Consider the following 26183-nt stretch of genomic DNA (forward strand, 5'->3'; position numbering starts at 1 on the left):
GTTCAGAGAGTTGTTGGCGCAGGTGGAATATGGTCATTTGGCTGTGGAGGATTCTCAAAGGACCATCTGTATGTGTGTAGGCATGCGTATGTGTGTGTGATTGAGTTACACGCGCACACGTACACATGTGCATGTATGTGTTAAGATAGGGTTAAGCCGAGGGCAAGTCAACACCCAGGAACTTTAACCCTAGTTGGAGCAAGCCCACATCCTTCATACTAAAGAGGACTTTTTCCTGGCAGGATGCATAAAAATATTAGATTATTTTAACATAATCCATTTTCCTTTTAGGCTGTGATTTAACTAATCACACATTGTGCTATATAGAAACACCAGACCATTATTTTAATATAAGAAAATTATGCCCACATGTAGAAGAGATACTGCTCGCTGGCACATGTGGCCAAGTACATGAGGGTTCTAGCATGGTGTGCTACTGTCTCTAAGAGATGTCATTAGTCTGTGGTATGTTGGTGCTAAGCTAACACTTAGTGTGACGGCTGCTTTGCAGGTGGGTGTGGTGTAATAGTAATAAAGTAGGCCTGTTAGTGGGTTCTGTGAGTTTGCAGTGCCTGTGCATTGGGCCCCCCTGCTGAGTTCAAACAGTAAGCAGACCTCACCACAGACACAGAAAGGCGGGCTGGTGGGCAAAGGGTGGGGTGTCTGTCTGGGAGGTGCTAATGAGACTTTGGGGTAGATGGTTCTGGAAGGAGGTTTTGGGAGAATGATAGTACAGTACTGAGTACTGTAACAAGGTCTTATAAATCCCTTAGCAAAACAATACAAGTAAAATTAACACATACATATTCACCCATGTTCATAAAGAATTAATTTTGGAGATATCACTCTCAGCTCTTTTACATTGGTTCCATCTTAAAGGTTAGAAACTGAACACACAGAACACACACAAAAAGAGGGCACTAATACATAGCACACCAAACATCCTTTAGTCATTCTGGTCCCTAAAGACATACAGCATCTCCAACAGACCACAATAATTCTCGTTTGCCTCCACAGAGCATCCAAACTAACCTTCAGTTCTCCTGATGCTACTTTGAAGACCAGCTCCACCACAGAGCCGACAGCCAGACGAGCTGCACTGGATGAATGAATCTCGTTCCAAAATGTGTCATTGTCCACCTGCCAACACACACGCAGACATACATGCAGTCGTTTGTTGTTGATGTCACAGTTTGTGAAAGTGCAAATAAAAAAAACATGCAACTTTTTCCTCTTTTCCATTTATTCAGAAGAAAAGGGATATTTAAGGTTGCGGTTTCCAATGCTTCAGTGTGACAGCAATTGTAAAACTATGAGCACATTCTAAATCGTTGAACTTGTAAAACAATAGACAGAAACTACAAGGCACTAAGACATACTTAGAAGCTTAATCATACACACAAATGGTCCGAACTGCACGTACTACAATGGTCCTTCAGAACATTTATTTTTGCACAACAGCAGAAGTAGCATGACACTGAAGCTCTGTGTTTTCAGCTGTTAATAAAATTTCATTTTAAAAACAACAGATGAAAGCATTAAATATTTCTTAACTCACAATGGGCACTTACAAATAGGTAACAGCCTATTGTGGCAGATCAACACATATCATCAATAAATATTAATTGGGTGGTTACTTTTCATGTGATGGATTTAAGTCTTCGATGAAAAACTGGAAATGTGAATAAGACCAATTTGAAAACTGCTGGGGTAAAATATTCATCAATGGAATAAAAGTTGAGCCTTGTGTTTAAGTGTCAGCCTTTACTTATTTATTTATTTAAAATACGATTTCCACATTGATTGCATCAGTGTGTGTATGAGTGCATTCACACACAGGGCAACCATTCAGTGGTCAAACCTGATTAATGCTGAGGCACGGACGGCCCTCGGCCCCAATCACAACAGTACATCCACTCACATGCATACAAGCCAAATGGACCACAATATTCTATGTGATGGATTGTGCACAGGGCCGTGCACAGGATAATATACACACCCTCCATCAAGCATGGCAGATACTGCAGGCAGATGAAGCACATGATAAACACAGAAAGAAGAAGCTGGCAGAGGAAAAAGAGAGAAGGAGGGTCTGTGTGTCAGTATGTTTGAACTGTACACACATGTGCTGAGCTGTAGCGAGGCTTTCTGATGTAAACTGGAAGCTCTTCTACATTCAGTTAGTTAAGCAGTCAATCATCTGCTTGGTCAGACAGCCGACCTTTTCATCCGCACTGATGGTCTTTCGGCCAGCCAACTGGCCGAGTCGTTTTTTGACCGTCGCCACCCAGTCGGCGACTCGGTCCTTTAACCAGTCAGTGTGTTAAGCAACTCGACAGCTTTTCAGCCAAGTGGCCCCTTTTCCTCTCATCTCCAGTGACAGGAGTGATCAAGGCTGGAGGAGGACTTTATAATAACACCCACAGGGGAAAAAAAAGGCTCCTTTTTTAAATTGTGCCAAAAAAACCTTTGTCATGAAATACAACTGGAACATTTAGCATAGATGAGAAGAGGGTTAGAAGGTATAGAAAGTGCTGTGGATTAGAGACTGATGTTAGAGAAAGAGAGAAACAGGGAGTGGAAGAAAGTTTGTAGTAGCAGAGTATGTGATTAGATAAGTGAGCAAATGAAGAGCTGAGTGAGTGAGGGCTAAATTGAATCTTATATGCAGTACAACTCAGGTTAATGAGCACAAACAGATGCAGTTCTAAAGCAGCATTTTGGGACTGAGACGGTTTATTATTCCCCATGTGGAAGTTTTGCCATAAGCAAGGAGTGGAACACAAGCTAGACAGGAAAAAGTGAAAGGGAAACAATGTGTGCCTGTGTGTGTGTGTGTGTGTGTGTGTCACAGCTAGAAAAGTGCGGGAACGTGCTGGTATGACGGAATGATGGTTCTCCTCAGGCTGACAGCCTAATTTCAGCACCCTTCCTCTGTAAGACTGTATGTGTTTTTGACTAACTTGTATGTGTGTGTATGACAGGAAGACAACAATTTAGTCCCATTTGCTATTATAAAGAGCAGAACAGAGCAGTGCAGAGTCCAGGTTCTTTTTGTTCCCGTTGCAGCAGCAACAGTGGGCCCCAAGGGAGGGGTGATGGAGACAATGAACAGTATAGATAATCTGAGGGGGTTGAAGACAAATAAAAGAAAGAATAGAACGGGGAAGTAAAGGGCAGTGCAGGTAGACGTACGTGTGAGTGAGCATAAGTGCTGGACTGGCCTGTGGAAATCCTTCACATTGTGAAAACGACACATACACATACACATACAGGTGTATCCCTATTCTAACATATCCATTTCAAAAGACAGCACTTCCAACTCTGAGCAAGCATTGAAATCACTGCCTTAGCACACAAACATCCCTAAACACACTGCTATGCACACAAACAAAAACATACCCCCCACCATTCAAGTGCACACACACACATACGCAGCTCATATGCTAAAAACATCTGGTTATAATTAAGAACACAGCGGAAAGGCGAGCAACAGCTTTTGTTGCCTCTGGTCCTTGAAGGGCGGTGTTTGTGTGTGTGCATGCAAGTGTGTTAGGATTGTGCTATGATGGTATGTGCATGTTTGTTTGGTGGAACAAGCACAAATGGGATCATTATTTAGGCAGGGGGCAGAAAAAGACCGGGCAAAGGAAACACAGTTATTACACTGCTATTTGATGATGCTGAAACTATGATGATTTGTTTCATTACAAAGTCAGACAGAGCACTGCCAGTTGGGTATTGATTAGATTAACACGATGCTGTAAAAAAGTAGGAGTCTATTACAACAATTTTCCACCGAATAAACAAGCATGACTAACACTGGCAATTTCCAAGCAATTTCAGGCATACAAATTACAAATCCCTAATTAGAGTGTGAATAGTTTTGAAAGGACTTATCTTAAGTTTGAACAACGCATTTAAGGTTTTAATAAAGTGACTTACCCCTATGCCTCCACAAGGTAACCTTACAAACATGGGGCTCACTGAACCTGAGACAGAAAGAGAGAATTTCAAAAAAATTAAGATGTAATAGAGATATTGAGAAAGAAAGAGCAAAAGGTTAAGAGGTGAGGAGGTAATGTTGTGGATTTGCAGGCACAAACGGGTGAATGACCCCTGAAACTGAGCATTTGACTTCCTGACCTTATCTAACAGCACGAGTACACAGGGGCATGCTTTAATTGGGTGAGGTGAAGGAAAAAAAAGTATCTCATTGCAGTCAAAATCAAACCCTCAACTTCTCCAGTGGGAGTCAAGATTTTAGTCCAGAGAGAAATCTATTTGGTCATGGAAAACTGAAATGAATAAACATTCATTCTGAGAAAACAGAACCGTAGTAATTTGATTTGACTCGTTAAAAAAGAAAATCTCCTTTAAAACTTTTTTATGGCAAAAATTGTGTCTTTTTTATTAACCTCAGAGGAAGTTGCACTCAATTTCATCTGTGATCCGCCTGCTTGACCTTGTTATGCATTTTTAAGAAATGTTGCAATGTTTTCAAAACTCAACAACCTAAATAATTTCATTAATAAAATCTCTTTAGTGTGTACATATGCTTTCCTACCTAATTTGCTGCAACTGTTATGGTTTTAAAAAAACACTTTGCATTTTAACTTTTTTCTTCTCTATTGCTACAGTCAGTCCCTTCAGCATTTTGACGTTTTTGTGAATGCTGTGGCCTAAAATGCCTCATTTCACGACAGCTTTTCTAAAAAATTGTCATGCATGTTGCGATGTTCTTATGATGTTTTAAATTCCTTGGTCACACAGAATTCACCAGGGATCGGCTGAATTAATTGTTGCAAATGCAGCATCTTGAATTTCTGGAATGACTATACAGGGCATGTCTGTGCTGAGCCTCACACAGAGTATCTGAACACTTCTCTGTAAGCAGTAATAATGAGGGGAATTTATATACCCACTGGAATGAAAGCTAAGATGACCACTGAGGTTTCCCCCTTGGATTTTAGCACACACACTCACACATGCACACACACAGAGGCTATCTTGACTACACCTGCAGTTTAGGTCACACAGGACAGATTTAAGTGAGTAAGCAGAGTGTGCAACTTTTAATTTAACAGCTTCAGCATTTCCTCACCTTATCGTTACACCTCCTGGCCTTTATTAGATTGGACCTTTTTGCTATGACACGGTTTAAGCATTAAAACTAATTCTTTTAACAGATGCTGCAGATTCGTTGCATTCACACGATGTGTTCGTTGGAGATTTTAGCTTTCTCAACTGGACATAGTTACCGAAAATTTACTGTAACGTTGTATGTCTGCTTGGAAAATGCTGTGTAATATGGGCTTTTTATCTATTATGGACTGAATGTGTTTGCCAAACACTGTAAAACACTTGGGCATTTCTATTAAACTCAGCATCTATTCAATTATACTCTAACACTATACTGGAACTGTGCATATTTGAGAACAAAATGTTGGTTGATGCCTGTGTTAATACAGTATGTGTCTCACAGTCTAGTTTCTGCCGCAGTGGGTTGGTTCCATACAGCAAGACGTGGGCTTCAGAGTGGACTGTTTGTAACTCCTCCATTGAGGCCTTCCTGCCACGGACACACTGCGCACAAAGTAGAACAGAGAAGATGAAGGTAAAAGAAACAGAACAGAACAGCTGATTAAGCCACACTCGCCATTCAAAGTGCTATATTCAACAAAGGTAGAAAGAAGTTGTAGATATGCATTAAAGAAGTTATGATGCTATCAGAAAGAATAGTGCATATAGAACGTCAAAATGGTGTTTTTGAGTCAGAAACTAATTGTGCATCCTATTTGGATTGTAACCTCAAAGTCCTCTTTTTTGGTTGAGTGTCAACACTAAATGGATAAATGTTGACCCCTTCTGGCCAAGACAGCAAACTGCATGTGTGACTTCAGGTGTACATTTTATTCAAAAACACTAAAAAACCCACAGTTGTAAAATATATACTCAGAGCAGTAACTTAAGAGGTATACATGCTTTATGGGCTACTAAGTTTTTAGTATTTAGAAAAAAAATCAACTTAATAAGGTAGACACAGATAATCTTTTTTATTCTCTTTAGTACTGTCCTATTGTGGATGTTTTATCACTTTGCTATAGAAAATGAATAATATGTTTACAAGAAAAATAGATTACAGTCATGTAGTCGTGAAGCCATAACTTTGTGTTTATGTGTAACTTTTGGCCTTACCTCACAGTGCGCCCTGAGGCCCGTTTCCTGTAGTCGGGACCAGATACTCTGGATACGGCCAGCGTGCTCTGGATGACTGGTGGTGTTACCACATATACACTGGTGTTTCTGCATCAAAGAGTCATATACCAGTCCTAGAAAGAAAAAAAAACACAAAATATTAAACACAAACATGCACAAAAAATGTTGGGATTGTAAGACAAAAATGATAGGAACAGATGGCACAATAAGATTCCTGAATTCACGCTGTAAGACAAAACAGTGTGATTATCTTTTGTATCTGCTTCCCTATTAACAGGTCATGTGAAAAGAGACCAGAATAACACAGGCAATGGGTTATATTAGCAGGGGGTCCAGAATTCCTAGCAACAGCCTTCCGCATATATACAGCCACTGTATGTTGGCTCATCATGCTGTGTAGTTACAGGAAAGTATTTGTCTCTAAGCTGTAATCAGCGGGATGAAAGAGTTACAAAATTGCTGCTTTACATCATATTGCATATCTGAGTAGGAGCAATACACATACAACTGAAAAGAGCATTTTATATTTAGATGCAGTGTAATTTAAGTGTTTTAAGACTTATTTTCCACAGACCTGTAGTAAACCGAGGCTTGGTAGGTGGCTCCTGTACGACCATGGGGAAGGAGGCAGACGCTGGCGATGACTGGGCCCTGGAGAGTGGGCGGTGTCCAGCAAAGCTGACTGATAACCCGGCCGCTTCCATAGATGCCTGGTAGTTCCTTAGCTGGTGGATCCGCTGCTGCTCTAAAAGCAGAGCCTGCTGCTCTCACACACAAACACACACGCACAGTGACATGTCACGGTGTGGCATTGGACTGCAATACTTTTGTCTTGCCAGAAGATGGAACTCAGTGCTTGTATGTTTTAAAGGTGCTACACAATACAATGTCAAAAAACACAACCTGCAACATTAAGAATCCATAATATGTTACATAGGGACATGAGAAACACACGTCTTTTGTTCTGTTACATTTTCAAAAAAAGTGAATGGTTATTAACCTCAAGATTTTACAATATGCTTTAAGTGAGCCTTCAGTTGAAGAGACTATTCTTACACCTAGATAATGGATACTATTAATCTAAAACCCCTTTCTTCTTAGCGGACTACACATAATGATTATTCTCTTTATGTGATAACAATAGTGACGTTTACGACCCATCAAACTGATTACAAAACGACAAGCAAAGACAGAAATTAGACAAATATACTAATAATTTTATTTTAAAGTGCGTCATGTAAGCACCTCGAAAGTATGTGTGTGTACCTGAGTTAAACATCTGGGTGTTCTCCCCTCTCAAAAGACTCTTGCCAAGCTATCCTGTTATTATGTTCTGATGGGCGTGTCTGCTTACACTATGGGCACCATGGTGACAGCGAGAGGAGTGCCTGATTGAATTTGGCTGAGCGGACAGCAGGGTTGGGCTAGTCGGATGAGGACATAGTGTCCCGAATGTGCATGGGTGTGCATTTGGATGGCTGCAGATAAAACTGTGAGCCGTATAGAAACAGGACATATGTTGTATACATCCATGGAAAAGGAATAAACACAGGGTTCCTGTGTGTGGGTGTGCATCATGTATGGTGTCATGCTAGGGTGTAGAGTGGAGAAGCTACACATTGCTATTTATCAGTAGGACATGTTAAACATGCTTTGGTTCACCTTGGGTAAGAACTCAAATATCTATGGTGCATTCTTACAACAGTTATTGCAACCTAAATGCATAAACATGATCAGATAACAACAGATGTTGCCGCCTTCAGATGTTTCTAATTATATTCGTTAGCAGATCGGTTTCATCCTTTTTCCTATTTTGAAAAGCAAATTTAACTTGTGGACTTTGCATTCAAACTGACTACGCCTGGTGGTTCTCTGGTTTGTGTCTTTAACTCTTTTTCTTACTGTTCTTCTCCTTCTCTTCTCACCCTTTCTTCCTTCTGTATCATTTCTGCTTCCTCCAATGCTACCATTCAGTTTTTCACCTTCTCCCAACATTTTATCCTCACCTGTCGGAACAAGAAGTCCTGCTCAGCCTGTTTCTCCCTCTGCTCTCTTTCTTCCTGCTCCTGGGGATCTAGAGGCTCCTGCTTAATAACCAGCCCTCGTAGCGGCCCTGTCTCCTGCATAGATGTAGATGAGGGGCCCGTGGACAATGAGGACAGTCCCTGTTGCTCCCTGAGTTCCTCTTCAGTCTCCTCTGGGTGACTCTGGTGCTGCCTTACTGGACCTGAGGCACCGGAGCCTGAAGCTGAGACCTGTTCACTGGGCTTGGACATTATCTGAAGGAAGAAAAGAGGGTTTCAGGTGAGAGGATTTACAGAGCACAGCCATTTTTGTAGATCTCAATTCCATCCGTTGTTATGTTAAGATAAACTAAATAAACACTTTAGCGAAAATTGCCAGATAAAGCTTTAATTGGTACTTGTATTAGTTTTGATAAGCAAAGGAACAGTAACTGCAAATGGCTAATTTTACACTGAGAAATATATAGATGAGGCTGAAAAACTGCATGTACCTTTATGACATAAATCATGTAAAAAGAAACATAATTCAATCAGGACAGAAAATAACAAAATGAGGCTAGAAGGGAGATGGAGATTTGCCTACACAACTGAATAAAACAAACAATAGTGTATGATGCCAGAAAACTCGCACCATTACAAGTGTTGGTCCACCGAAGATGTTTTTCATTCCAAAAATAGCAGACAGATTGGTTCAAGTACAAAAACAATGTAAAAAGGCACTTTTCTACAGTACACACAGTGAAAAACCAGATCTGTACTCTGGACCCGAATGAGTTATTTTTGTTTTGAAACTCTTTAAAGAATGTCTATGACTAATTGTAATTTATACCGCCAAGTTCACTAATACTTAAGTGCGTACAAGAGAAGACAAACTGAGCATAGGAGCCAAGGGAGAAACAGAGGAAGAAGTGGAGAGTGGTGAATGCAGGCATCATGTTGTGGCAGCTGTCCCTGTCCCTGTCCCTGTCGTCAGAGACTTCAACCTTGATGTGCAGGTCATGACTGGAGCGGACCACTGATTGTGCAGGGAACACACACAGAAAAAAAAAAAGACGCACGCAGACACTCTCACACAAACACACACACACACTTGGCTGGCATATTGCCCAGGGAACAGTCCATTGACGTCAGAGAGCAGGCTCTTGCCTCATCCCAGTCCCTCTTCTCCAAACAAACTCAAAACACCCATCCACTGCTGCTGCACTGATTCTCACTCTTCCTTTTCTTTTCTCTCTTTTCACCCCTGCTCTTTAACAGAGGAAATGGTTGAAACATAAGGGGGAAGCAAACTAAGTAAGCCTGTGGGGTTAGTTAGAAGAAAGTAGGAGCTGGGGGGAAGGTGCTTGCAGATATTTGATACTAGTTGATTCTCTCTCCCTTTCTTACTCACTAACTCAAACACACTTACACACACACACACACACTTTCTCAACAATATTAGTTAAATGAGTTCAACACAGTTTTTGTCTTATCTGCCTCAGGTAATTAAGGGTAGGCTGAAACTTAGGTTGGAACTGTTTCAACATTCTTTCATTTGTTTTATTTCTGCCAACAGGTCGAACTGTTAAAGCCAAAGTTTAGGTTTGCAGGAAGGCCCCTTTTTCATTGCTGACTTGGCTAAAAATCTGAACCAGTAAAGGAAGGAACGCCACAGATTCATGTTTTGCAAAGTGGGTCTTCAGTGGTGAATAGGATAAATAAATGCAACTAAACATAACCAACCATTGGGATACGTGTGACAATAGTTTGTACTTTTCTTATGTTAACGAGAAAGTGTTTTTTTTAAGGACCTGATTGGACCTGAGGAAAGACCTGAGGACATTTTAAATGTTATGTAAAGACAGGTAGTAAAGACTTATTATGTTATCAGAGCAGCCAAAGCTGCATTTAGGTACCCGTGGATGCCAAAAATAAAACGCCACTGTACAAACTGGTTTTACAGCTACTGGTGCTGCTTTTACAGTTGCAGTGGAACAAAGATGTAATGGCAAAAAGTTGAAGAAAAGAGCAACTAAGCTTAGTCTGTGCCACTATTACACAGCTCGCTCACTCAAGGATATTCTTGGTCAATAATTTAATTAAAAATTTCAGCTTTTGGTAAAGTAACACAAATGACAATGACATTATTATGACATTACTATTTATTATAACAAATTCGCTGACAAGCCTAACTTAAACTGTTGCATGTCAAATAACACCTTAAATGGGCGTCTTATTCCAGGTGATACTTGGTTTATGGGCTTCATAATTGAAGCTACAATGTGCAACTTAAGCTAGCTCCACCTTGAGACTCAAAATTAATCATTTCTGTTCTGCTGACCTGTCCTTCTCCCTTTGCTTTGCTCTTTGCACTCCACCACACTGCATAGCCCATGCAATAAAAAAGAAGCTGCAAAGCTCACTAATCAAGCAGAAATAGTTTCTCTTTTCTGATTGGGTAAAGCATTACTAAAAAACATTTAAAAATGAATGTCTCTGCAGTTGTGTCAGTGCTGTTTAATGAGCCTGTGTCACAGGAAGATCTGACAGCACCTCTCCACGTTAGGTTATGAAGAGCATTTTGAGGACACATATAGTTGAAAAATGTTGGACACTGTAGCTTTAACAGGTTAAGATGATTTAGGCTACCTTATCCTTTCAAGCAATACAGAAAGTCATCTGGCTCCAATTAAGTGGATGAACATAATCCTCTGTATGTCTTCACATAGCAACAACTTCACAACAAACAACAACAAAGACGCACAACTGATTTTGAACTTGCTTCTTTTGGTTCTAGTTCTAGTTTTTCGGCTACAAGTATAGAAATATTTTATTATAGGTAAGTTTAAATGCATTATTGTACATGTACACCCTAAACTAAAGCCATGGAAAGGAAGTTGGCAATTGGAAATTACTTTGAGAAAAATGCTTCAAGTGCATCTGTGTGGTGAAAATGGAGAATACGCATTAGGCAAGGATACACTCTGGACAGGTTGCCAGACTGTCACAGGGCTGACTCTCACACATAATGTTCAGAGAAACATATGGTTTTCTTACTAGCAGTAAGGGATGAAAAACAAAATCATATCTCCAAAAACCGAAAGGTGTGTCAACAACTGAGTTGCTATGCAAGCACAATACTCAGATTATTAAAGCTTAGTTACAGTCATAAAACATAATGTAGCTTTTTACAGAAGCTGGGGAGTCTGTATCTTGCTCAAGGACACTTCTACATGTGGACTGGATAAACTTGATATTGAATTACTGGCCCCATGGTTGATGGGTAACCTATTTCACCTACTGAACCAAAGCCACTATAGTATTACAACTGTAGATTGAACAGTTGATTTAACAGCTGAAACAGTAAGCAAAGGGATAAAAATAACAATAATGGCAGCAGGAGTACTTTTGTGAAAAACATTTATGCACTCTCTGAGGTAATCATTTATAGTCTTTTTAAATGTTAAATGCAGATTCCCAGTGATCCATGGGAACAGATTTAAGTTGGTAGTGACTCTATCCCTGATGGAAGTTTACACATGTGGTTAGCATTTCTAGACATTATGAACCTTTGATATAACGGAATTATATTATAATAATTGTTTGAAAAACAGAAAAAGTATTTAACCATGTCTGCGAACACATCTTCTGCCCATGTGCTTGTTGGCCTTGTGGTCACTGTGTACTTGACGCTCCCAATGCACAGACAGATTGTCTAATTTTGTTGTTGTTATCGTTTTCAGATGGAAATTCAACTAAACACAAAAAATGTGTAGCTACATTAAAGCATTAAAGCTAACATGACTTGTTTGGAGATCTCTGTATTGGTTTATGTAGACTTGCATTCTGCATCGACTGTACTGCACTGTACTATCTGGTTATGAGTCTGCCTTAAATGTCTTTTTTAAAATAAGAAAACTACATAATGATATTTAAAAAAAAATGTTTATTGCATTAATTAATTCTCATTTTAAGTTTACAGCAAAATAGCATTAACACAACTTTACTTACTGTTACATGAAAATAACCAGCTTTTACATCTGAGCTTAACTTAATTAGCTGAACTCACAAGAGCCTGGAGTGTGGAAGCAGAGGGAGTCAACTAAACAACACAGACATAATGATGCTTAATCCTACAGGAACTTCAACACATACACATACACACACACAAGCACACACACTCACACTGACAAACAGTGCACAAACAGCCATCTCCCTCTGCACATTGGCCTTATAATGCTGCTACTCTCTTCATCACCTTGTGCATTCGCGCACACAAACAAACACACACACACACACACACACACACACACAGACACACACTCCAACAAACACACTTACAACACTGTAATGGCTCATATTTCCTGTGTGGCCATGTAAGGAGGCAGCTTCCTCAAGTGCACAGTTGCCAGGGTGACAGGGAGAAGCAGAGATACACGAACACGGAGAAAGACTAACTAGAAGACTTACTGATTGCAGGCTGATTCATCCTGTTCTTAGAGTGAAGACAGGATACAGGCAGCAACCAAATCAGCATCATGTAAATAAACGAATGCCGCCACACACATATAATCTCAAACACACTTGTATGCATTGCTGGTAGCACCGTAACACATCTTAAATGTTGCTGTTGATACCAGTCATGACACATTCAGACGTGCGTATACAGTATGAAGATATGTACACACACATTAAGCTACCTTGTTGATGATGTGTTGCTGCTGCTGCTGCTGGAATAGTTGCTTGTGTTTCTCCAGGAACTGCTGGTGCTGCTGCTGGACCACCAGCTGCTGCAGGGCTTGGGCCTGTCCACACTGCTGCTGGGGCAGAGGGGCCGACTGCGTTCTCCCCAGGGGACGGTGGCTCCGTGCAAGCTTGGACACAGAGGGTGATGGTAGCGGAAGGCCACCCAGACCAACTGTGGAAAACACAGGGTGTTTATATGAAACTTGTAATTATTTCAATACACAGAGTCACAAGAATGGCCATTCTTTTTCCATTGTTATAATTACTTTTTCCCACTAAACTGTGGCCTGTGTTCTAGTGCCTCACGTTTTTAATGCCCTGTGGAATTTATGTTGCAGCATCTCAAAATCTTTGCAGTTAAAGTATATATTTAAGATATAATCTATAATTCCTATAATATATAATCTCTAAAGTATATATAATATATAATCTATATAAATATTGGAAGGATAAAACATGAACTGAAAGTGATACAGTGAGAAGATTATTTTCTGCGCTTGGCCAAATTAAGGAGTGTAAGGTCCCATGGTACTAAGAAGTATTAGAAGAGTATTGTGCATATATACAGAACACCAGTTGCACAATACTGCTTCAATGTTCACAGAAGTTATCAAATCAGACACCAGCTACTGACTGCTGAGAAGTAAGGAAAATAAATGTTGGAATGAACACTGACCCATTGGACTATGGCCCTGCTCCAGCAGAACCATGTGCTGGAGAAGTGGATTGTGAGCAGTCGTGCCACCTCCAGCCCCCTCCCTGTCCAATGCTGAAGATGCCAAGTAGGAGGACAAGTGAGCAGTAGGCAGGAAAGGAGGGGTCAGAGGGATGCCCTGTTGTAATGCAGGCAGATGACTCTCACCATCTTGGTGTCCTGACACCACCTGCAAAGAGAAAGAGAGATGGCAGACACAAAAGGAGCAGATGGATGAAAACAGAAGGGTCAAATGAGAGGGAGTGAATTGGAGAAAGATGATTACGTTGGGAAGGGCATACAGAGCATGCCAAAAATCAATGAGAAAACATGCAAAAAAAAAAAAAAATTATTGGCTACATGCCTACCTTTATTCTCTATAGTGAACTACCTACTCAGAAAATTTTGTCAGTGCTTTTAAATGTGATAAAATAGCAATTAAATAGCAGATTCAAGTTACATTTTGGGTACATGTTATACAAACTAAAGATTCCTCATAAGTAATGCAATTTTGTATAAAGGCATAATGTGTATTAAGTACACTCACACTGTTAGCAAGGCCTGTGGCTGGCAGTCCCAGGGTGATGTTGGGCAGAGAGGGGGAGGTGTACAGAGAGAGCTGGCTCACTGAGCCTTCCCTTGCAGCCAACCTCTGAAGCAGGGAGGCCTAAACACAAACAACCACACAATATTACAATAAGTCTTTACACAGTTTTAACACTGTTGGTTTTGTGGCTCAGACCCAACATTTAAGCACGGCCCACATATTTTTGATGGGATTGAGGTCAGGACTTTAGGCAGGCCATTCCAAATGCTTGCTTTATCCACTCCACAACCAGGTTTGATGTGTGTTTGGGGTCACTGACCATCTAGCTGACAGTCTAAGGTTATGCTGAAACGTTCTGAGGTAATCCTCCTTCTTCTTTATTCCATTCACTCTGTGAAATTTACCAGGTCCACTGACAGCCAAACAACCTCAAAGCATGATGCTACCACTACCGTGTCTAGCAGTAGCTACAGTGATGTGGGAGGTGAAAGTCTCACCTTTATTCCTCCAAACATAGCTTTAGTCTCCGTGGCCTTAAACACTCTTTCTCATGTCATCATAAAAGTTTTCTTTGTCCATGGGATCAGCTAAAATCTTCAGACAAGCTTGAAGGTGTTAATCAAATAGTTTATGGCAAAGCCTGTGCTATGATGGTTCCTGTGTGGTTCCTGACCATCTGAAAAAATGTCCTCATTTTCGGTCTTCTTCCAGATCTTGGACAGCAGTTACCCACAGCCTTCCCATAATGTTTATTTATGCACAATTGCATGACATGATGATCTGGGAACCTCTAATTGTTTAGTAATGGCTCCAAGAGGCATTTTAATTTGTGTGAATGTAGCCTCCACTTTCTCTGATGTGAACTGAGCTTTCTGGACTTTACCATCGTACTGTGTGAGTTGGTCAATCCAATGAGTTTTTATGTTGGCACAGAGAAGCCAATCTTTTTCCCACATATACAATATACTTGGACAGAAGGCTCAAGTATATGTGGTCACATTTCTTTTTTAATCTTTCCAAAAGAACGACAACTCCACAACTGATTAACTAGAGGACTGTTTTTCATTCTATCCAAGCAAAAGAAAAAATAAAAAAACTTTTCCAATTCATATAAACTTTTAACAACTGTATTGTGTTACTTCTCACACAAGCTCACGAAGATTGAGGGCTCCATTAAAATAAGAACACATTGCCACACTTCACCTTGAGTCCTCTGGCCACATCCTTGCATAATACACATAAACAACAAATAGATGGCCACATGGGCAGCAGTTTTACCTCTCCTTGGCTGCCAGAGATGATGACCCCATTCTCACTTGGGATGTTACTAGAGCTGCTATTTGGGGAGCTGGGGCCAGAACCTGGTGCACTGTTGCATGCAGACTCTAAACCAAAACAGAAATTGTAACTTTTTGAGCAAATGTGACTCATCTATCATATTGTAAATGATTTTTATAAAATCATTAATGCGTTTTTTTTTTTTTTTTACACTTTTAAAATAAGCCCCCATGAATAATATTTAGGCAAAATCTAATTGTATTATGCACATCTGTATTAGAACAAACTAAAACAAGAGACAAAATCAAGCGGTAGTAGCAATCACCAGCAATGTCTAGGGAACGCTTCTTGGCAGTAGCAATGGGACCATCCTTCCGGCAGAGCAGAGGGCTGCTGCGGCGCTCTGTCACCTTTTGTTTTAGCCTGGAACGAAGCTTCAGGTTGGGCTCGGAAGCTGGCAAGACACAGAAGTCAACAAGTATGAGATGGAAGTAAAATGCAGAGCAATTTCAGTCTAAGATAAAATTAGGAAGTCATTTCCACATCTAATGAAACACCAATACAAATTTTTCCATATGTGTTTTTTCTCTAAAATGTTGCTGGTCGCACTCTGTGGTACAAATGTGTTGCAGAAAACTAAGTGGATGCAGCTAAGAAGTGCCAGTGTTAAGCTTTCAATTTCCAACTGGGCCATCCATTCTAAAAATATAAATGTGTTACAGCCCAATAAATGTGTTGAAAATTACAGATTCTCTCTCAACTGTCGCTCTGACACTCAGCTTGGTGGTAGACTGCTGGGCCACACAAGTGAGAGCTTGTTCGCGGGCATGTACTGGAGCTAATGAGCTTGTCGCTATAGGCCACGCTGTATGTGTTGGCCGACAAAACTCATGAGGTGAGGTTAAGCATCATCGTGTGGAAGCAGCCAACTGGCAGCTTTCTTGACCCCACGCTTAATGATGCTGCTTCCACACTCTGCTAATGAACACTACTTGTTTCCAGACAATTTCAGTTAGAAAAAAAAACTGTCAGTGTTGCGTGTCTTCATGTGTGCGTATGGGTATGCGTATGTCTTGCTCTGAATTTCTAGGGGTTCTTCCTGTGAACATATGCACATGGACTTGGTGTAAGGATGAGATGGTGAGCGAAACATGAGGGCAGGATGTGATGCAAACATACAGTATATACTGGGCCAGAGGCAGCTCTGGCCTTTCCTGGCTAATCTTGCTGTGGTGTCTCTCTGTCAGACTACCCCAGATACAGGCAGCTTTATTCCCTCCTCCACTGGCTTCCTTCCATTCAATTAGTCAAAGCTGAACAGTTGACCAATGATTGACCCTGTGCTCGTCCCACGACCCTGTATCAAACAGAGCACACTACGTTCATTAGCCCCAGAGGAGTTTTAGTTTTTGGTACAGCCAAGTGGAAGCAATTTGATTTTTATGTGTATACTGTAGTGATTTAAATTACAAACCCAATGGCTCTTGTTTCCTGTAGCCTTGAATACTAATCTATAATGCCTAAGTACTTTTTCAAATGCACTTTCAATTTTAGGGGAGCATGCTGCTGAACTTATGAAACTCAATTATTTGAGCTTCTTCTAAGTGAAGGGCACTCTTCCAAAGTCTTTGTTAAAAGGGATGGGGTGAGCCAGGGTAAAATGCAATGCATTAGCTGAACTGGAGGAGAAGAAAAGACTGACAGATGAAGCCAAGTACACTGCAGTTCCATTTGATTCTTTTGCACAGGAAATTGTAATAGTAATGCAATTTTAACATTATGACAACTACTCCAATAATTATTATAATTTAGTTTACACATAACAATTGACAATTTGTTGGTAGGCTGGTGTGCTAATTGTGATTCTGAACGTGCTTTGAACATCCCTAAATAATTATAATTTTGTTAATGATGAGAAGAAGAAAAAAACACATTTTCGTTTGCTGAAATGTTATGCTATACTTATTACTGTTTTAGAAGACCTCTTGCTAATGACTAAAACAATGACAACAGCTTTTTTAAAATATCAACTAAATACCACAGGACTTTCGGCTGCGAAGATGACAAAAACTCAGTAAAAGCTGGTTGTGTGACCTGTTTCTCATTTTCTGGCTTCAGACAGAACAGAATGGAAAAGGGTCAAGGAGATTGATACAGAGGAGTGACAAGCTAGAGACAGAAGGAGAAAAGGAAGGTTAGAGGGAGGCCAGGACAATGAAGTCGAAAGACAAGGAGGATGAAGTGCAGTGTTGGTCACAATGGGGTGTTCACCTCAGGACACAGTGACTTTGGAGGGTGTTAATGCCGACTGGGCAAAAGCACACCAGCGTGCACATGTGCGAACACACTCACTGCAGAGGGCCCAGACTGGTTTTACTGCTGATGCGGGCATTTTACTGTAGCTCTTTCTCTCCCCTCACCTCCATCTTTCCTCTTTACTGTTTTCAGCCCTCTTTCCTGTGGCTCCAGTGGGCAAACATCCACAATAAAGTGGAAATAACACCTTATAACACAATACTTCACTGTCCTACATTATGGTGGTGACCTAGACACAAATTAGCACGTACAGACTTCCTTTCTAATTTTGTAAATGTGCATCCTTTTTTATAAGGAGATGGCAGGTCTTCTTTGGTGGACTTCTAGCAGTCACAACAGATGGGAAACTTTAAGCTGAGGCAGAAAATGAGCTGGGCCAGTTAAACACAGTCCTGGCATTAAGTGGCACTAAAAGGGGCATTACCACACTACCCATGCATGGCCAGGTTGGACATCACAAGGCACCTTATGTCTAATCAGAGACATTGCTGCGGTGTGGTTTGAGAGTTTCTCTAAGTGTTCCTCACTTCTATATACAGTATGCGGTTGTCTATTATTATTATAAAGCTGCTCAAGACAACAAAAACAAAAACAAGGTCTCTCTTCATTGCAGCCGTTAAAACTGTACAACACCCTTAACTTTATCCATTTGATGCCATATCAATACTAGATTAAAACATCTCCATAAGTGGTGCTTAACATTTCAAATGGAACTGAATGAGGAAACCGATGCTATGATACAAAACATATTGATTAACTGCTCATCTGTTTTGACAGATGGGATTCCCGAGGTGCAAGAGTCATACTGGGGAAAGCCGTCCTGCTTTCCAGGGAAAGTAAGAAAGACAGAGAGACTTATGGAAATCAATAAAGTAGTTTTCTGAAACTCTTCAGTGGAGCTTCCAGGAAAAATCATATGTTGATACAACAGATCTATAGATTAGATGGACATATACAGACATCTAGATGGACAGGTTAGTCTCAATTATATATTTTCTAGAACCGTGAAGGCAAATAAACCATCATACATAAGGACATCTTCCCATAAACAGATTATTGTGAATATTGTGAAAAGTCAATAACTACAATAGTGTCAGTTTGCAAAAGACACCTCTCTTAGCAAATCTAACATCAAAATATTTCTCCTGTTTGTATACAAATTGGGAAGGAGCATAAGAAACCAGCTGACTGACATCCATCTTGCAAGTTACTAATGATAAGAGCTTGTTAACATCAGAGATGTCCGTTACTGATGGCTGTGACACACGCTGGTCACAGTACATTTGGTTTTCAGTACATAGTGGTATGGGAATGTGTTTGACAGCGTGTGAAAGAGTGAGAGAGAAAAGGGGGTCAGCATGACAAGTCTGTGTCTGTCATAAGGGCCTAACAGACGTCCTACTGCAGCATTCAAAGTGATCCTCTGTGTTCTAACAGCCATTATCACAAAGCTTTTCACACTGGGACAATGAAGCCCTGTTGGAATATACTGTATGCTGGGACTTGCTAGACAGAAAATGAATTCTTAACATACGTTGGTAATTTACATGCATATATTACCAAGATGGGTCACCACCACAGGCAAAAATGTCATGTATGACAGCTACGCTTTTCAGAGTGGTGTGCACAACTGTCGTGACCACTGTCACTCACTTCCTGTTGAACACAGTTTAGCTTTCTGTCTCCCAGTCTAATCTGATCTATGTCTGGTCACTGTTGACGGGGCAATAATCCCTCTCCCCTCTCCTCATACCTGACACAAATATAAAGACTGCATTCGTTTTCTGTACATATGCACAGTGATATATATGCAGTATACAGCTTGTTATAACTTGTTAATATCTAAGTTACTGTGTATATTTTTCAGCACCAGAAAAAAATCCTGAACTACAGCTCAGTGTCCCTGAAAGCTAAATCTTGCTGCCTAAGGTTGTGTGGCAAGATAAATCTTCCCTGCCTCCAGCACACAGCAGGTGGGCAGGAATGCAGAGTACACAGTTTGGCATACAGCTGTGAGAGCAGGCAACTATACTGCCAAAGCAGCTGCTGACGCTAAGTGAATAATAACAGCTTGGCTGTACTTGACATAGATGCAAGGACGGAGAAATAAGTGTCTGTTAAAATCAAAAAGGCAAAAACTGTTGTTTTACGTGCTTCATAGGACACTTTAAGAAGTAGTCAAGTTGTTGTTTTGTGAAGAATATGGTCTATGACGTGTGTGAACAAGAATGACTGAATGTGTTAGTCAGTATCTTTGTGAATGAGTCTAAAACAGGAAAATAGCCAACTGGCTTAAAAAGTACTTTCTGATGATGAGGCAAGAGACTGAACAGAAGCATACAATCATTTTAGGCCAAGATCCTCTAAAAGTTCTCCTTTGATGATGAACCAGATGTGAAGTGGTTTTTCTCGCTACTGATTAACTTGTGACTGTATAGCAGGTCCCATGGTCTCTAGTCTATTTTAAAAATTAAGGCAATCTTGGAATTTAGTGTTTAAGACCATTTTTCCTTTTTTTTTGTTGCTAATCTTGCAGTTCTCCGTAGTTCCACTCTACATGTGTAGACCCTGCATTTATATGATAATTTTTTTTAAAAACTATTTCAGAAGCTCCTTTAAATCCTCTACTGACTGACTCTTGGTCCATGTGCCTGACTTTGAAACCCAATAAGTCATTTTTCATTTCTAATGCAGGGAAAAGGGAGACTGAAGCTCCCTTTTGAAAAAGCAATAGGTCGCTGACTTTTCTAAGAGGTGGAATAATATGGATATCTGAATGTAACCACCTCTGCACTGTTCTGTACCTGTTTTGCGCAGAGGGAAGTCATCTTTTGAGTCGTATGTGCCCAGCATTGGATGGTTGTATGCTGACAATGCCGTTTGGGGCGGAGAGCTCTGGTCCAAAGAGCTGTGCTGGGTTTTTCTACAGACGAGAGGAAAACAATATGTTAAAATTTATACAACATGCAAAATGATTTTAGCTGTACAGCTAATGAACATTTCACTTGGTAACTCTTTCCCCAAGGTAAACACTTTAAAGACGTAGCAGAGAGTGGACAGCAATGTGAGTGGAATGGGGTAAGTGAAGAAGACAAGCAGAGAAAAGGTCTGAGAGATGAAAGCTGAAACCATCCTCTCTTTACTTTCCTTACTTTATCTCTGTAATACAGCAAAGATTCCGAAGCCTTGTGTTCTTCTGAAAGGTGAAAGATACAAAGAAAACACAGCAATGGAGAAGGGAAGAGAAGCAGGATAAGAAGAGAAGTGAAGCTAAAACAGGGAAAATTTAAATGCAACAACTTAAGAAGAAAGCAATCAGGTAGTGGACTAAGGAAATGGTAAAGGGAGATGACATTGATAGAGAGCTATTTACTTCACTGATAGCACACTCTAAATGTTTCTATCATCTCCTGCCTTGACAGAAATGCCTCACTGCTTAAAGCCTCTTTAAATATTTAAAGCATGGAGTGATGCCATTGTATTGTTTTTACCCACTTCAAACATCTGCACACACAAAGAGACCCACGTGTCAATCACAGCCACAAACACTGACGTTCCTTTAACGTTTTCTCTGTAGCTTAACTCACAGGCAACTCTCACAGGCTAATGCTGACGTTGGAAGCCTCTTCCACATTCATTTAGTTTAGATACGTTTGATTTTCTGATAACTCATTAATACATAATTCTATGACACCAAAAACTGAACAATCATGAAGTAATAATCAGAGATCACAAGTAGATCAGAATGGAAAATGAAGTTTTACGTCTGCTGCTTTACAATTCTTCACTGTTTAATAGTTTATAGATGAGCAGAAGTACGCATTTTATACACACTCATTACTGGTTGTTGTTGTTTAATGAACACTAATGAAAAAGACATTTGAATTGGACTGTGATGCCTCCTACACAAAAGAGGCACATTTTGAATTTCAAGTAGTTCAGGCAGTGAGATTGAGTTGCATGTACAGTACTGTTTTTCAAAATATCAAAAATATGTTTAAACTTGAATATATACTGACGGAGCTTTACATTTATATGTCACTTTGCATGAATTTGTCTTTGTTGTACAACAGTGTTGCACTCAAAGTATTAGAGGCTAAATGCTTGATTTGGTTTTTCTGTGGTGCTTGGCTGTGACACTCACCCATACCAGTAGCGTGGGTCACTGGTCAGACAGTGGTTCAGATTTCGCTGAGCAAAGGCTTTCTTCTTGTTCAGGACAAACTCCTGAAGTCGCATCTTTACCTCTGTACTGGCAACTGCACCTAAACAGAGACAGACAGGGAGAACAATGGCCAAAAATAAGTACGTTTCACACACACACACACACACACAGACACACACTATACCAAAACTTCTTTCCATATTGCCTTTCTGGATACTTTACAACTACTTCACTGAGCCTCTGGTCCAATTTTATAAAATTATAACAGCATTCATTCATATTAGGAAAGAAAATGGCTTTCCAAATACTTACAGAGCGCAGAATCTTGCATCCGAGTTTCACTAAAATTCCACAGAGACAACTGCAGTGCTATGTAAACCGCCTCAAAGACACACATCATGAGTTTCACTCATCTCGTGGTCTCTCCTCAATTACCACCCTCATTTCACAGCTACAAACAAATTGTCCAGGGAGGAGAATAAGTAAGAGGGAGTGAGAGACCAAGGGCAAAAAAAAATAAAAAAAATAAGAAGAATGGGGAGTGGAAAGCAAAAAAAGGGGAAAAATCTGTGGAAGTGTGTTTGTCTAAGAATGTGACAGTCAGAGTGATAACAGGTGATGTGTCAAGCTTGAGATAGAAAGTGGTAAAAAATTAAATAACAGCATGTGAAAGTGACAACAGCTAATATGTGCTCCCTAAATCATGGTGCAGCTGGGAGTGCTCACATCCCAATGTCTGCTTTGCCACTGAAGCAAATTGGCTTTTATGAGACTGCCTCCTATGCAATTTACTGCAGTGCTTAACAAAGCTTCTTCTGTTCACAACCCACAATCCTTAGATGTGCAACTGTAGGCTCACTTTGCCCATCAGAAAATGGTTGAGAACAACTAACAGTAATGATAATAATACACACTCTGTGGGCTGGTAAGGTTATGTAATAGGTTTAAGGATTTTCTTCTCAATAGTATGCAGGTGTATACAGCCGTGTCCAAAATACGATCAAACCATTTACAACATGTGTGTACAAACACATGTTTCTGTGCTGCAGTACATTATAATAGCCCTTCTATAATAGCCCCATATTACCAGATAGAATACCATCATCACATACTACTCTGTCACTACCTGCCTTTGCCACAGCTATACCCATCCTCAATGCCCACCTGTCCCTCCTGTCCCCCCTGTCCCCATGGGATCCCTAGTGTAGACTGGGTCACTACCATGCCACTCTAGCTGTAGCTTTTTATCTTTCCTTTTGTTTTTGGACTTGGTTTTGCCTAGAGCTTTTTGCCTGGTCCTCCTGCCTGCCTGTTTCCAGCCACTGCCTTCCTTCACCTCTAGTTTTCTAACAAAGGTGAGTTGTTTGTTATTGTGTGGTCTGATTTAATTTAACACTATTTAGTAAGGTAGGGTGAAAGCATTAGTTCAACAAGGCAATTCCATATGCTTCCATTCATGCTGCCTTCGATTTATGTAGTATAAAACAATAACAGGAATAAGTGAAGCTATTGGCTTCTCACAGGGAAAAAAATTTGCTACAAAAATATCCTCGTGCCCAAAAATAACAGAATTGTATCACAGCTCATTTAAGTGTCAATGTCAGATTTTTGTACACTTTGAACACTGAAAAACTAATTACAGTAAAGACATAATCAATGCTCTCAAATCCTTACATCTAATTTAAAAGAATACCTTTGTATACATAAAGTTGTCCATCAGTTTAAACACACACACACACACACACACACACACACACACACACACACACACACACACACACACACACACACACACACACACACACACACAGCCAAAGATCAGGCTTTATTCTAGTGATTATGACCATGTTTCCAGATCTAAACACATGGTTTGATAAGTGTGTTATCATCAATAGATGCAAAAATCATTTATGTCAAGTAAGACAAAAATGAAGGCACATGAACACCTTGGTCAATGAGCCTTATCTTGGTTGTCTTCTTCAGATATCCCCTGTGGTAAATGTGTGAGGTTAGGCTACTTTAGATGTTGTGTTGTGACACCTGCTGTGATAATATGACCCAGTGCTTCAGTACTGGCAGTATTCACAAGATGAAGGGTGATTCTACGATATATTACCTCAAACATGACAGCTTTGTTCAGAGCTTGTTTATGATTGTATTAAACCAGTGAAATGCAAATACACTAACACATAATTGATCTCTCTGAGAATATATCTTCAAGTGTTAAATTATGTTTAGTGTATTTTACCCTACTTAAAGTAGATTGGTGATCTTTTGGCCTTTTATTACTGCACATTTTTATCATATTTTTTGATGAAGAACGCATTCAGATACACTTCACAATCTTTCATATTAAAAATGCACAGTATCTCACAGAAAAACGGTCAGGCATTTTCTTCACTAGTTGATACTTACTCTCTTGTCCCCGCTCCTTGTTTTTGAGCTGTTGGAGTTTGTGTTCCCGCTGCTTCTTCTCCAGTTGCTGTTCATGACGTTGCTGCTCCATCTTCCTCTGATGCTCCAACAGCTCCTGTTGATGCTGGATGAGAGGAAGTTAAAATCATCACAGTAAGCCATGGCTGTATCTTGACAAAAGTTACCTTCTCTGAACTACATGACATCAGCCTCAGGATGATGGTCCAGTATTAAGGCCCATACTAACCTGGACTCTGACTCTGACTAGACTGGAAGAAACACATCCGACTTATTTCCAGCCTAGGTTGTAGGATTACCACAAATAAACCACCTTTTTTCTTTAGAGTGAGTCACATAAACAATTCAAATTGTTATAAACTGGTACTACTAACAACGGCTAAAATGACTATAACTGGTCTTAACCGGTCTTGTCATAACTTGGCTGCCGTACTGGAATGCAGTCAACTCGAGTGTGAACCTTCATCCTAAGGAGAGGACCTACTGCAGATCTCCCTACCCACCTTGATATGTTCCTGCAGCTGGACTTCATGTTGTCTCGACAGCTGTTCATGCTGCCTCTGGAACTCTGCGATCAGTAGCTGTCTCTGAAGCTGCTGCTTGTGTTTAAGTGCCACCAGCTCCTGCTGCAGCTGCTGGTCCTGGTGGCCTATAGGAAGTTATACAAAGTTAATAATTCCAATGATGTGGAGTCTGACCTTGGCCCTGAGATAGACTGGCGACCTGTCCAGGGTGTACCCCGCCTCTCGCCCTATGACAGCTAGGATAGGCTCCAGCCCCCCGTGACCCTGAATAGGATAAGCGGTTACAGATAATGGATTCATGGATGGATTGGGTCTGACCTTTTACCTTACCCTAAATATTTAGATTTTGATTTTTGCCACATGATAACAAGAGATCATTCTTCCTTACCAATGACTGGCCCACGGCCTTGGTCAGTGGATGTAGGACAAGATGTAGCGGTGGGCGGTGTAGGGTGAGGTTGGGGAACCAGGCCAAAAGGGGGCTGCTGCTGGTGGTGGTGGTGAGAATGGTCTACTACGCGAAGGTCCATGGGAAGGGTGGCTGTGGTAGTGGGGGGCACCTGCGTGGGCAGTGATGCCGTGCTCACGTCCACTGAAAAAGAATGAAGACAGAAAGGAAATAATAAAGGATGAGAAAGAAAAGACATAGAAGAATAAAGGAAACAAAAGTGTTGAAAATTTGCAAATCACCAGTGAATAATTTAACTACAACTATGACAAGTTAACTCACATAGTACACACACACAAACACACACAAACCCCTTTCCCACATGCCCAGTTAAAATACGAAAGACTTTTGCGAGACACGCAGGTCTCCTTTTCCCTCTGAGATGTCCTATGTAGGGATTACATCAGTATGTGTACAGCATGTGCAGCTATGTGTACTGTGAAATGTTTAAATCCAACAGTCAACAGTTAGAAGGAGAAAATTGGCGCAGTTGTTAGAGTGGCCACCCAACAACCAGAGGGTCGGAGGTTCGCGCCCTGCTTTTCCCAACCACATGTCGAAGTGTCCCAGGGCAAGACTCTGAACTCCCAAGAGCCCATTTCCCCATCCCCAGCCACGCAGTGCCGGTTCCGAGCCCGGTAGAAATTGAGGAGAGTTGCTTCAGGAAACCGCGCACCCAGCGTAAAAACTGTGCAAAATCAACATGCGAACAAATGATCCGCTGTGGCGACCCTGAATGTACAGATCCTCAACATGGCGAAATGTCAAGAGTAATTTAAATTCTCTTTCCAGTAAAAACTGGAGAAAAAA

At 40.6% G+C, this 26183-nt stretch overlaps 1 protein-coding gene across 13 annotated transcripts in view; it reads right to left on the bottom strand.

Annotated features, from left to right (window-relative positions):
- hdac4 (histone deacetylase 4) overlaps positions 1–26183 on the bottom strand; it is a 118852-nt gene that overhangs the window by 22989 nt on the left and 69680 nt on the right. For all 13 annotated transcript variants that reach the window (XR_010915139.1, XR_010915141.1, XR_010915140.1 and 10 more), the window contains 16 exons: positions 25314–25517; positions 24905–25050; positions 24384–24507; positions 21948–22068; positions 20608–20726; positions 15813–15941; positions 15488–15594; positions 14210–14329; positions 13645–13852; positions 12923–13140; positions 8226–8498; positions 6794–6980; positions 6199–6332; positions 5484–5586; positions 3946–3992; positions 1033–1140 (listed from right to left, as the gene is read on the bottom strand). Coding sequence is in view for 10 of the 13 variants with exons in the window: in XM_067515252.1 (XP_067371353.1) it covers positions 1033–1140; positions 3946–3992; positions 5484–5586; positions 6199–6332; positions 6794–6980; positions 8226–8498; positions 12923–13140; positions 13645–13852; positions 14210–14329; positions 15488–15594; positions 15813–15941; positions 20608–20726; positions 21948–22068; positions 24384–24507; positions 24905–25050; positions 25314–25517 (2348 nt within the window). In the remaining 3 variants the exon portion in view is untranslated. The remainder of the gene's footprint in view (positions 1–1032; positions 1141–3945; positions 3993–5483; positions 5587–6198; positions 6333–6793; positions 6981–8225; positions 8499–12922; positions 13141–13644; positions 13853–14209; positions 14330–15487; positions 15595–15812; positions 15942–20607; positions 20727–21947; positions 22069–24383; positions 24508–24904; positions 25051–25313; positions 25518–26183) is intronic.

The sequence above is a fragment of the Channa argus genome, chromosome 9, assembly GCF_033026475.1.
Source record: "Channa argus isolate prfri chromosome 9, Channa argus male v1.0, whole genome shotgun sequence".
NCBI lineage: Eukaryota > Metazoa > Chordata > Actinopteri > Anabantiformes > Channidae > Channa > Channa argus.